Source organism: Hypanus sabinus, chromosome X1, assembly GCF_030144855.1.
Source record: "Hypanus sabinus isolate sHypSab1 chromosome X1, sHypSab1.hap1, whole genome shotgun sequence".
Classification (NCBI taxonomy): Eukaryota; Metazoa; Chordata; class Chondrichthyes; order Myliobatiformes; family Dasyatidae; genus Hypanus; species Hypanus sabinus.
In genome coordinates this window covers 61,997,857-62,011,627 of record NC_082738.1, presented here as the reverse complement: position 1 = coordinate 62,011,627, position 13,771 = coordinate 61,997,857, and the positions used below count along the sequence as shown (strand labels likewise).

Sequence of the window (13,771 nt, the reverse complement as noted above, 5' to 3'; positions counted from 1 at the left end):
ATTTATATAAATCACAAACAGCAGAGATCCCAGCACAGATCCCTGTGGGACACCAACAATTACAGACCTTCAACTCAAACAAGTCCCTTCAATCACTGCCCTATCTTCTATGTGCAAGTCTCTTTTGAATCCAAACTAATTCAGCAGGACTCCACACATCTTAATAAGAACATAAGAAATAGGAGCAGGAGTAGGCCATCCGGCCCATCGAGCCTGCCCTGCCATTCAATAAGATCATGGCTGATTTATCCGTAAACTCAGCTCCATCTACTGCTTTTTCCTCATAACCCTTAATTCAATTACTATGTAAAAACCTATCTAACTATTTCTTAAATATATTTAGTGATGAAGCCTCAACTGCTTTCCTGGGCAGAGAATTCCACAGATTCAACACTCTCTGGGAAAAACAGTTTCTCCTCATCTCCATCCTAAATCTTCTCCCCTGAATATTGAGGCCATGTCCCTTAGTTCTAGACTCACCTACCAATAGAAACAACTTTCCTACTTTTACCTTATCTATCCCTTTCAAAATTTTGTATGTTTCTATAAGAAACCCTCTCATTCTTCCGAACTCCAGAGAGTATAGTCCCAGGCGACTCAATCTTTCCTCATAGGTTAACCCCTTCATCCCTGGAATCAATTTGATGAACCTCCTCTGCACTGCCTCCAAAGCCAGTATATCCTTCCTCAAGTATGGAGACCAGAACTGTACACAGTACTCCAGGTGTGGCCTCACCAGTACCCTGTATAATTGCATAATCTGCTGGATTAGCTTCTACTGCGGGACTTTGACAAATATCAACAAGGTGTTTTCACTCACAGAGCTGCCATTCACTGGATTTTTTTTTGTTACTCACAACAGTCTCTGTAAACTCTGGAAACTGTTATGCGTGAAAATCTCAGGAGTTCAGCAGTTTCTGAAATACTCAAACGACCCTATCTGGCACCAACAAACATTCCACGGTCAAAGTCACTTAGATCACATTTCTGCCCCATTCAGACATTTGGTCTGAACCACACCTGAACCTCTTGACCATGTCCCCATGTTTTTATGCATTGAGTTGCTGTCACATGATTGGCTAATTAGATTTTTCATTAATGAGCAGGGGTACATGTGTATCTAATAAATTGGCCACCGAGTGTACTTGCTCTGGACACTATTCAAAACAGGTTCACGGAATTGATTCCTGGATTGAAATATTTGTCTTATGATGGTTAGGTCAGTACTCACTCAAATTTAGAGTTATCTAATCATTAGATATTTGCATTAGTAAGCAGGTGTAGCAGTGTACCTAATAAAGTGCCCACTGTGTATAAAAGCCATTCAGCTAAGTGCTGTGTTGGTTGAGTTGATGATTTGCATCTAATTGAAGTGGATTTTCAATTCCAGAAGATCGACCTTACTTTTCAGGGCTTGATGTGAACATACTTAAGTAAAATTGAGAGCTCTCATTGCAATATTATTTCTGATGGCCTGGATGCCAAACTCTACAACATGATACAAGGAGACAGCAAGCCTTCAAGCAAAAACAAAGAGACCCAAATGTCCTTGTGCCAAAGGCACATGTCTGTGGCATCACCAGCTCTATTGACACAGCTCACAGCCCTAACAGTATAATCATTAACTGCACACCAATGTCTCCTGGTAATAAAGTGCATACACAGCAAAGGATGTGAACTTCTTTAGCACTTCATTCCCCAAAGATGATGAAATAAACATCTAGAGTAAATATTTGGCTGACATTAAGTACTTGCCCAACACTAAATGTTTTTGTAATGAACATGTGCAATGTAAATATCCAGTGTTAAATAACAACACTACAGAAAATTCAATGCGTTAATGGCAGACACTTCGTTGACATTGAACATGCAGTTTACTACTCAAATGACACAAGACCAGAAGACATAGGAGCAGAATTAGGTCACTCAACCCATTGTGTCTGTTCCAATATTCCATCATGGCTGATTTATTATCCTTCAACCCCATCCTTCTGTCTTCTCCCCACAACCTTCGACACCCTTACTAATCAAGAACCTATCAACATCCACTTTAAATATACCCAATGACTTGGTCTCCACAGCCGTCTGTAGCAATGAATTCCACAGATTCACCAACCTCTGGCTGAAAAAATTCCTCCTCATCTCTGTTCTAAAAGGACATCCTATTTCTTCAGAACAGAATAGTGACAAGTCAACTTGTAAGTATGAAGTATTTAAGGGGTTGGAAAGCAGAGAAGCAGGGTTACAGGGAGAGGGATAGGAGATGAAGGAGAAGCATATACAGATACCACTAATATCCAGATCCTTTAAACAGTAGACTAAAAAAGTTACTTTCCCCAAGCAGTCAGGCTGATCAACACCTTCTACTAAGACACCCCACCACCACTACATTCATATCAACCACTCTTCTGCCCAGCCCCTCAGCACCCTTCATCATGTGCCCCCCCCCCCATGCTCTGACACTTTACAGTTACTTGTTCATCATGTTTTATAGGAGTGCTTTTACATTTGTGCCTTTTTATGATTTTTTTTTTGAAATGTTGCCTCAGATCCTGAGTAACAATCATTTTCCTCTCCTTTACACTCATGTACTGAAGAATGACAAAAACAACCTTGAATCTTGAGGCAGCATGCAATATTGTATCATTCTTTGTTACATGAAGAATGCACATCATAAAACATTTACATTCAATAAAGCCTAACCAGCCCACAGGACAAATTAATATCTGCTGCCTTTTTTTTTTACATTTCAAACAGCTACAATGTCATGAAAGTCAGAACTGTCATAACAGACACGAACATGTAGAGATTTATAGTGCCGAGTTGGAGAGCAGACATCTCATGGTTTATTGCATTTTAAAGAGATTACTGACGTTGGCATGAAGTAACCCATTGCAAGAAGTTACAGGAATCCTAAAAATAACGAATTTCTGAAGGTAATACTTTGACAAGCAATATTGACCTAGCCCGGGGGTCGGCAACCTGCGGCTCCCGAGCCATTTGTGGCTCTTTCACCTCTGTGCTGCGGCTCCCTGTGGCTTTGGGAAATAATTGGTCAGTATTTAATTAAAATGTATTTTATGTTAGTTTGTTAGCTTTTGAAATGTAATTATGGTGATCTTGTACAACCTAAGTGTAGCGACACATTTCCTGCCACATCATAAAACGGCTCACAATTAGCCAGCATTCCGGCTAAGGGAGATAGCCTACGGGGGTTTGTGAGTACGCGTCTTTTGCAGCATCTGCGTCCATGGGGGCTGGGTTGAGGGAAGCTGAAAAGCAAGGCTGTTTAGTTCGAATAAAGCTATCTTTGACTGCAGTTTACTGACACCGCTACAACGTGTTTTTATCGCTGGCTGTCCAGACGGAAGGTGCTGAAACGCTTTGTCGCGTGTCTGGAAGAAGTGAAAACTTTCCTGGGCAGCAAAGGGCTCACCTTTCCTGAGCTGGAACAGCCAGAGTGGCTGGAAAAGCTACACTTCATGGTAGACATGACAGCGCACCTGAACACGCTGAACACAGCTCTTCAGGGGAAAGGACGTACAGCCCTGCACATGTTGGAGGATGTTTTGGCATTCGAGCGCAAGTTGACAGTGCTTGCCAGAGATTTACAGAAAGGCACTTTGTCTCACTTCCCCAATTTGAGAGAGTTCAAACAAGGTCACGACATGATAATTTCGGAGTATTTACATTCTGCAATCATCGCAATGCAAACATCGTTTGGGAAACGCTTCTGTGAGTTCAGAGAGGAAAAAAACACATTATCCTTCCCGGTCACTCCCTTAAGCATCGATCCTTCCCTACTGAATACGACTGCATTGGCAGGTGTGAGTCAACCTGATCTTGAGATGGAACTGGCCGACATAGCCGACAAAGACATATGGGTGTCCAAGTTTAGACGCTTGACAGCAGACCTTGAAGATGTTGCCCGTCAGAAGGCCGTTCTTGCTCAGAAACACAAATGGAGAGATATTGAAAACCTCACAGATGACAGCTTGCGATCCTGTGTAAAGATGAAGGTGACATCATACAGCCCTGATGTGCAGACGCTGTGCGCTGAGGTCCAGGAGCAGAAATCCCATTAACCAAGTATGATAAATATTTTAATTGCCTATTATTTTACTCATATTCATATTTTTTCATTGTTCAGTGAAATAGTCCTTTCATTTTTCAGGATGACAGCTGGCTGACGTTATTTTTGGTTTGCTGCTGGCGGAAAATTTAAGTTCGGCGTTTTTCATAAATACAAGAAGGACTCAAATAGACATTGAATATTTTACTTAAAAGTAACTTTCAACCCAACGTCTTTTTTTCGGAGTTCAAAATGTTTTTGTTGCATGCAGAAATGTAATTTCGTTTTCTCTGCAGGAGTTCATCAATTTCATAAATGCAACACATTATAGTTTGTTTATACATAGCATAAAGGCAAAAAAAACGTTGTATGCAGTGTTATTTCATTTTAAATGTCAAACGGGTTTTGCGGCTCCCAGTGTTTTCTTTTCTGTGGGAAACGGGTCCAAGTGGCTCTTTCAGTGGTAAAGGTTGCTGACCCCTGACCTAGCCAATGGGGATGAAGTTAAGAATAGAGTGCTTATCCAACATCACCCAAAAAGTCTATAGAAACACATTAGATTCTAGGTGGTTAGTGTGCCAATTGTTAGAAAGATCTTTCCAATGGCCAATTTTTTAGGGAGGCATCACCTGCCTGTATTTCACACAGACTTTGAAGTATTAATTCTTAATGTTGCAATGCTATCACTGTATACTCTCTTCCTTATTGTGATCATCACCTTATTGTGGTGGAGATGTTAGAGTTCCTGAGATTCTGAGAGCAATGCCATCTGAAGTTTAGCCATCTGCCACTTAGCTTCTGGTAAGGTCACCCATGGTGACAAGATCAAAGCAGAGATTCCAGACAAAGAGTGATTTAACTAAAACCTCAACAGTGGAGCTGATAGAAAATAATGACACAACATAACATCAGTTAAGGTGCAGGAAAACAGCAGCAGTGAAGGGTCGCTAGTTATCTTGCACTCCATGCCACTGGGCCCTGACCCAGATCTGTCAAGGACTGTGTGGTAGCTGTTTATGCATCAGCCTCCTCATGTTAAACAAAGTAATACACAGATGTTTGTCATCAAGGGAATCCACCCAAACATCACCAGAATGTGGATTCCCAGTTGGCCTCTACAGCCACCTGAAGACGAGTATTCCTTCTAATTTGTAATGACCAGTGTGCACAAAAATCTTCCCCAGTGACAACATGTGCACACTAAATAATTTCTTCAGTAAAAACAGTATAAATAAGCCAACTCTAAAATCTGCAGACTAATTATCACAAAATCCACATTGTCAACACCATCTGCATCAGAAACCAGAAAAGGAAATGAGATTGTGTATGATCATGAAATATATTCAAGATGCCAATGAGGTAGATTGTGACAACCTTTTGTGTGAAGTCTAAACTCCCTTGTGAACTAGTAACAAAAAAACGTGTGCGTGCACACCTAGAGGGAACATTGCTGAGGACCCACCAAGAAAGAACCCCTTAGGAGAATATCATACTCGACTTAGATAACCACACACCTACTTCTCTGGGAAATAAATCCTCACAGCTCCAGGAATTTTGCCTTCAATTCTGACTTTAGGTACCATGTAGCACTCACACATTCTCTCAATAATCACTGGCTGTTCTCCACAGCCCAAAGACATGAGGCACTAAATATACCCCAAGTAACAAAGAATCAAAAAGGGTGCTGATGAGCATAGGGGGAAATTAAAGTCCAGAGGGGAAATGGTACTAATAGGATTAATCTGCTGAGATCAATGGCATCCCCCTATGCTATAAACTATTAGTAGATACATTGTCACAGTCATATTCCATTATAAATGTTATATTGAATGGATTGTTCAAGTGAGTCATACTAACTGCATCTTGCTGCAAGAGGCAGAGCTATACTACATGGAAATGGTCCTTTGGACCATCTCATCCGTGCTGACTAAGTCATTAATTTGAGGTAGTCCCACTTCCTTGCTTCAGCACCTCACACCACCCCTTTAGGTTTGCTCCTTACATGTTTTACTTTGACTTTAACACCAAGGTTATCCAAAATCAGCATCTGTAACAGTCAGCTCCACATCCTCCAATGCTCCAAGCAGTCACATTTATAAAGAGAAAATCAAAACAAATGCAGACATTGTGAAACCTTGGAAAGACAGTCTCAGATGAGGTAACTGCATCAGACCCAAGAAATAATTTAGTCTTTTTTTTAATTTAGAGATGCAGCACAGTAACATACCCATTCAACCCAATAAATTAAGGAGCAGTTGACTATACATTTCATGACCATCAGTACTTCAGATGAATGTCACAGCTGAAGGTTTAAAACAATAGAAAAAGATTAGCTTTATTGTTTCAATGTACATGTAACAAAACAGCAAAATATGCAATTTGTGTTGATGACCAATACAGTCTAATGATGTTTTCCGGCCGCCCCCAGCACATCTCCACACTTCCATCACCAATATAGCATTCCCACAACTTACACAACTTCCCAAACTGTACATCTTTGGGATGTTGGAGAAAATCTAGAGTGTCAGTAGAAAACAAACTCCTTACAAGGAGAGGTGGGAATTCAACCTCAATTGCTGGCTGTAAAGTGCTACGCTACCGCACCACCCAATTACCTTGAGCAGTCAAGAGTCAACCAAATGGTGATCTGAGCTGATGTGTATATCAGACAAGGTACCCTAGATGGGTTTTAAATAATCTGGTATTCTCCAACAGTTTAGTTTCAACTCCAGTTTTATTAGTAACTTGAACTAAATTTCCAGGCACCATCTTCTCCACTATTCAATCAAGACTGATTTATTAACCTATTATCCCCATTCCTGTGCCTTCTCCCCATATCCTTTGATGCTCTTCCTAATCAAGAACTTATCAACTTCTGGTTTAAATACACCCAATAACCTGGCCACTCCGCAGCTGTCTGTGGCAATGAATTCCACAGATTCACCACCCTCTGAAATTCCTCTTCATCTCTGTTCTTAAGGGACCTCCTCTGGTTCGAGACTCTCCCACCCGAGGAAACATCCTTTCCACATTCACTTTTATCCAAGCCTTTCAATATTTGAAAGATTTCTCCCCCTCACCCTACCTCATCTTTTGGCAGTGCAGAAACTGCAGTGAGTACAGACCCAGAGCCAAACACTCCTCATATGTTAAACCCTTTATTCCCAAGGAAGGGACCCTCTCCAATGCCAGTGCATCCTTTTTTGCATAAGGGGCCTAAAACTGCTCACAATACTCCAAAATGTTGTCTGAATAATGCTTTATAAAGCATCAGTATTACATCCTTACTTTTGTATTCTAGCCCTCTTGAAATGAATGCTAACATTGCATTTACCACCTGGTCATGTCCAGTAACTTAATTACTACTATTGGTAAGTAGTAATTACTACTTTCAGAAAAGGAGCGGAGTAGAATTTTCCATTTCCAATGTCAGCAGAGAAACTATTTTATTTCTCAGTAACAAAATCTTGATGAGTGCCAAAAATACCATGGAGAATGTCTGATGCAAGCAGCACCAATATTGTTGCGAATTTCTTTCAACCTCATTTCTTCCAGGAATGTGACTATGAAATGCAGGTACAGCATTAATGAAGTCCTTACTCATCAGAATATTAAAAAGTCAAATATGTTTTTGTTTTATTTTAAACTAGTCAGCAACACTGAAATAGAGACAAGTCATTTAAAAAAATTGCAAGCATGTCACAACTTCATTTTTTGAAATTATGAAGTTGAATAACACAAGCATTAAAGGGATAAAACAAGAATGCTAGAAACACTCTAGATGTCCAGTAGCATTTGTACAGTGAGAATTGGCTGATGTTTCACATTCAATGGCCACTTCATTAGGTACCTAATAAAGTGGCCATTAGGTGTTTGTTCATGGCCATTGCTATTGTAGCCCATCCACTTCAAGGTTCAATGTGTTGTGTACCAACAGAACATACCCATAATTTAATAACCCTAATCTATACCCCTTTGGAATGGGGGTGGTAACTGGAGACCCTGGAGGAAATCAACAGAGTCATGGGGAGAACATAGAACAATACAGCACAGTACAGGCCCTTTGGCCCACAATGTTGTGCTGACCCTTAAACCCCACCTCCCATACAACCCTCCACCTTAAATTCTTCCATATACCTATCTAGTAGTCTCTTAAACTTCACTAGTGTATCTGCCTCCACCACTGACTCAGGCAGTTCATTCCATGCACCAACCACTCTGAGTAAAAAAACCTTCCTCTAATATCCCCCTTGAACTTTCTACCCCTTACCTTAAAGCCATGTCCTCTTGTACTGAGCAGTGGTGCCCTGGGGAAGAGCTGCTGGCTGTCCGCTCTACCTATTCCTCTTAATATCTTGTATACCTCTGTCATGACTCCTCTCATCCTCCTCCTCTCCAAAGAGTAAAGCCTTAGCTCCCTTAATCTCTGATCATAATGTATACTTTCTAAACCAGGCAACATCCTGGTAAATCTCCTTGGTACCCTTTCCAATGCTTCCACATCCTTCCTATAGCGAGGCAACCAGAACTGGATGCAGTACTCCAAGTGTGGCCTAACCACAGTTTTAAAGAGCTGCATCATTACATCGCATCTCTTAAACTCTATCCCTCGACTTATGAAAGCTAACACTCCATAAGCTTTCTTAACTACCCTATCTACCTGTAAGGCAACTTTCAGGGATCTGTGGACATGTACCCCCAGATCCCTCTGCTCCTCCATACTACCAAGTATCTTGACATTTACTTTGTACTCTGCCTTGGAGTTTGTCCTTCCAAAGTGTACCACCTCGCACTTCTCCGGGTTGAACTCCATCTGCCACTTCTCAGCCCACTTCTGCATCCTATCAATGTCTCTCTGCAATCTTCGACAATCCTCTACACTACCTACAACACCACCAACCTTTGTGTTGTCTGCAAACTTGCCAACCCACCCTTCTATCCCCACATCCAGGTCGTTAATAAAAACCACGAAAAGTAGGGGTCCCAGAACCGATCCTTGTGGGACACCACTAGTCACAACCCACCAATCTGAATGTACTCCCTCCACCACGATCATCTGCTTTCTGCAGGCAAGCCAATGCTGAATCCACCTGGCCAAACTTCCCTGGATCCTATGCCTTCTGACTTTCTGAATAAGCCTACCATGTAGTACCTTGTCAAATGCCTTACTAAAATCCATGTAGATCACATCCACTGCACTACCCTCATCTATATGCCTGGTCACCTCCTCAAAGAACTCTATCAGGCTTGTTAGACATGATCTGCCCTTCAGAAAGCCATGCTGACTGTTCCTGATCAGACCATGATTCTCTAAATGCCCACAGATCCCATCTCGAAGAATCTTTTCCAACAGCTTTCCCACCACAGATGTAAGGCTCACTGATCTATAATTACCCGGACTATCCCTACTACCTTTTTTGAACAAGGGGACAACATTCACCTCCCTCCAATCCTCCGGTACCATTCCCGTAGACAACGAGGACATAAAGATCCTAGCTAAAGGCTCAGCAATCTCTTCCCTCGCCTCGTGGAGCAGCCTGGGGAATATTCCATCAGGCCCCGGGGACTTATCCGTCCTAATGTATTTTATCAACTCCAACACCTCCTCTCCCTTAATATCAACATGCTCCAGAACATCAACCTCACTCATATTGTCCTCACCGTCATCAAGTTTACTCTCATTGGTGAATACTGAAGAGAAGTATTCATTGAGGACCTCGCTCACTTCCACAGTCTCCAGGCACATCTTCCCACTTTTATCTCTAATCGGTCCTACCTTTACTCCTGTCATCCTTTTGTTCTTCACATAATTGAAGAATGCCTTGGGGTTTTCCTTTACCCTATTTGCCAACGCCTTCTCATGCCCCCTTCTTGCTCTCCTCAGCCCCTTAAGCTCCTTTCTTGCTACCCTATATTCCTCAATAGACCCATCTGATCCTTGCTTCCTAAACCTCATGTATGCTGCCTTCTTCCACCTGACTAGATTTTCCACCTCACTTGTCACCCATGGTTCCTTCACCCTACTGTTCTTTATCTTCCTCATTGGGAAGAATTTATCCCTAACATCTTGCAAGAGATCCCTAAAAAATGACCACATGTCCATAGTACATTTCTCTACAAAGACATCATCCCAATTCACACCCACAAGTTCCAGCCTTATAGCTTCATAATTTGCCCTTCCCCAATTAAAAATTTTCCTGTCCTCTCTGACTCTATCCTTTTCCATGATAATGCTAAAGGTTATGGAGCAGTGGTCACTGTCCCACAGATACTCACCCACTGAGAGATCTGTGACCTGACCCGGTTCGTTACCTAATACTAGATCTAGTACAGCATACCCCCTAGTTGGCCTGTCAACATACTGGTACAGGATTCCGTCCTGGACACACTTAACAAACTCTGCCCCATCTAAACTATTGGAACTAATCAGGTGCCAATCAATATTAGGGAAGTTAAAGTCACCCATGATAACAACCTTGTTATTTTTCCAAAAACTGCCTCCCAATCTGTTCCTTGGTATCTATGCTGCTACCAGAGGGCCTACAGAATACTCTCAATAGAGTAACTGCTCCCTTCCTGTTCCTGACTTCCACCCATACTGACTCAAAAGAGGATCCTGCTACATTACACACCATTTCTGTAGCTGTAATAGTATCCCTGACCAGTAATGCCACCCCTACTCCCCTTTGACCCCCTCTCTATCCCTTTTAAAACACTGAAATCCAGGAATATTGAGAATCCATTCCTGCCCTGCTGCCAGCCAAGTCTCTGTAATGGCCACTACATCATAATTCCATGTATGTATCCAGTTCATCACCTTTGTTCCTGATGCTTCTTGCATTGCAGTACATGTACTTTAGCCTTTCTACCTTACTACCTTTACACCCTTTATTCTGTTTCTCTTTCCTCAAAGCCTCTCTATATGATAGATCTGGCTTTACTCCATGCACTATACTTGCAGTTCTCGCATGACCTTTATCCTCCTCCACCTCACTATCTGCTCTAACACTCTGGTTCCCCTCCTCCTGCAAATCTAGTTTAAACCCCCTGGAGCAAACCTTCCCGCATGGATATCAGTCTCCCTCCAGTTCAGGTGCAACCCGTCCCGTCAGAACAGGTCCCACCTTCCCTGGAATAAGGACCAATTGTCCAGAAACATGAAGCCCTCCCTCCTGCACCAGCTCCTGAGCCACGTATTTAGCTGCATTATCTTCCTATTTCTAGCCTCACTAGCATGTGGCACAGGTAGCAATCCTGAGATTGCAATCCTGGAGGTCCTGTCCTTTAACTTTGCACTTAACTCCCTAAACTCTCTTTGCAGGACCTCCTCCTTCTTCCTATCCATGTCATTGGTCCCTACATGGACCACGACATCCGGCTGCTCACCCCCTCTCTTCAGAATACTGAGAATTTGATCCTAGATATCATCGTCCCTGGCACCAGGGAGGCAACGGACCATCCGGGATTTTCAATCATTTAACCATACAACAATTACAGCACGGAAACAGGCCATCTTGGCCCTTCTAGTCCATGCCGAACGCTTACTCTCACCTAGTCCCACCGACCAGCACACAGCCCATAACCCTCCATTCCTTTCCTGCCATATACCAATCCAATTTTACTTTAAATGGCAACTTCAAACCTGCCTCTACCACCTACTGGAAGCTCGTTCCACACAGCTACCACTCTCTGAGTAAAGAAATTCCCCCTCGTGTTACCCCTAAACTTTTGCCCCTTAACTCTCAACTCACATCCTCTTGTTTGAATCTCCCCTACTCTCAATGGAAAAAGCCTATCAACGTCAACTCTATCTATCCCCCTCATAATTTTAAATACCTCCATCAAGTCACCCCTCAACCTTCTACACTCCAAAGAATAAAGACCTAACTTGTTCAAACTTTCTCTGTAACTCAGGTGCTGAAACCCAGGTAACATTCTAGTAAATCTCCTGTACTCTCTCTATTTTGTTGACATCTTTCCTATAATTCGGTGACCAGAACTATACACAATACTCCAAATTTGGCCTCACCAATGCCTTGTACAATTTTAACATTACATCCCAACTCCTATACTCAATGCTCTGATTTATGAAGGCCAGCATATCAAAAGCTTTCTTCAGCACCCCATCCACATGAGATTCCACCTTCAGGGAACTATGCACCATTATTCCTAGATCACTCTGTTCTACTGCATTCTGCAATGTCCTACCATTTACCATGTGTGTCCTATTTGGATTACTCCTACCAAAATGTAGCACCTCACACTTATCAGCATTAAACTCCACCTGCCATCGTTCAGCCCACTCTTCTAACTGGCCTAAATCTCTCTGCAAGCTTTGAAAACCTACTTCATCATCCACAACGCCATCTATCTTCGTATCATCTGCATACTTACTAATCCAATTTACCACCCCATCATCCCTATCATTAATGTATATGATAATCAACATTGGACCCAGTACAGATCCCTGATGCACACCACCGGTCACTGGCCTCCAACCTGACAAACAATTATCCATCACTACTCTCTGGCCACTGTTGAATCCACTTTACTACTGCAATAGTAACACCTAAAGATTGAACCTTCCTAACTAACCTTTCGTGCGGAACCTTCTCAAAGGCCTTTAAGAATACTTTCTCTAAGAATACTTTCCATTAATCTACCCACCACTGACGTCAAACTTACAGGCCGATAATTGTTAGGTTTACTCTTAGAACCCTTTTTAAACAATGGAACAACATGAGCAATACACCAATCCTCTGGCACCATTCCCGTTTCTGCTATTTCTACACTAACTACCCTCAAGGTCCTGGGGAATATCCTGTCAGGGCTCAGAGATTTATCAACGTTTATATTCCTTAAAAGTGCCAGAACTTCCTCCTCTTTAATTGTTTCCATAACTTTCCATAACAGTTTCCATAACTTCCCTACGTGCTTCCCTTACCTTAAACAATTCAATATCCTTTTCCTTAGTGAATACCGAAGAAAAGAAGTTGTTCAAAATCTCCCCATCTCTCTTAACTGCACACATAACTGTCCACTCTGATTCTCTAAGGGAGGGATTTTATCCCTCACTATCCTTTTGCTATTAATACAACTGTAGAAACCCTTTGGATTTATTTTCACCTTACTTGCCAAAGCAACCTCAGTTCTTCCTTTAGCTTTTCTAATTTCTTTCTTAAGACTCTTTTTACATTCTTTATATTCCTCAAGCACCTCATTTACACCATGCTGCCTATAGTTATTGTAGATCTCTCTCTTTTTCCAAACCAGGTTTCCAATATCCCTTGAAAACCATAACTCTCTCAAACTTTTAACCTTTCCTTTCAACCTAACAGGAACATAAAGATTCTGTACCCTCAAATTTTCACCTTTAAGTGACCTCCATTTCTCTACTACATCCTTCCCATAAAACAAATTTTCCCAATCCACTCCTTCTAAATCCTTTCACATCTCCTCAAAGTTAGCCTTTCTCCAATCAATAATCTCAACCCTGGGTCCAGATCTATCCTTCTCCATAATTATATTGAAACTAATGGCATTGTGATCATTGGACCCGAAATGCTCCCCAACACATACCTCCGTCACCTGACCTATCTCATTCCCTAACAGAAGATCCAACACTGCCCCTTCTCTAGTTGGTACCTCTATGTATTGCTGCAAAAAACTATCCTGCCACATTTTACAAATTCCAATCCA

At 41.9% G+C, this 13,771-nt stretch overlaps 2 protein-coding genes across 2 annotated transcripts in view; one reads left to right on the top strand and one right to left on the bottom strand.

The window, feature by feature from the left end:
- Positions 1 to 13,771, bottom strand: part of LOC132384961 (SH3 and cysteine-rich domain-containing protein 2-like) — a 227,264-nt gene that overhangs the window by 165,519 nt on the left and 47,974 nt on the right. The window lies entirely within an intron of this gene.
- On the top strand, positions 3,425 to 4,521 carry LOC132384508 (general transcription factor II-I repeat domain-containing protein 2-like). Its single transcript, XM_059955662.1, has 2 exons — positions 3,425 to 4,089; positions 4,175 to 4,521. Exon 1 carries the CDS (start codon positions 3,483 to 3,485, stop codon positions 4,083 to 4,085), a length of 603 nt encoding a protein of 200 aa, XP_059811645.1. The 5' UTR covers positions 3,425 to 3,482; the 3' UTR covers positions 4,086 to 4,089; positions 4,175 to 4,521.

Bases quoted from the DNA above. Each gene is read 5' to 3' on its own strand.
- LOC132384508 (XM_059955662.1), top strand. From the start codon at position 3,483: ATGGTAGACATGACAGCGCACCTGAACACGCTGAACACAGCTCTTCAG.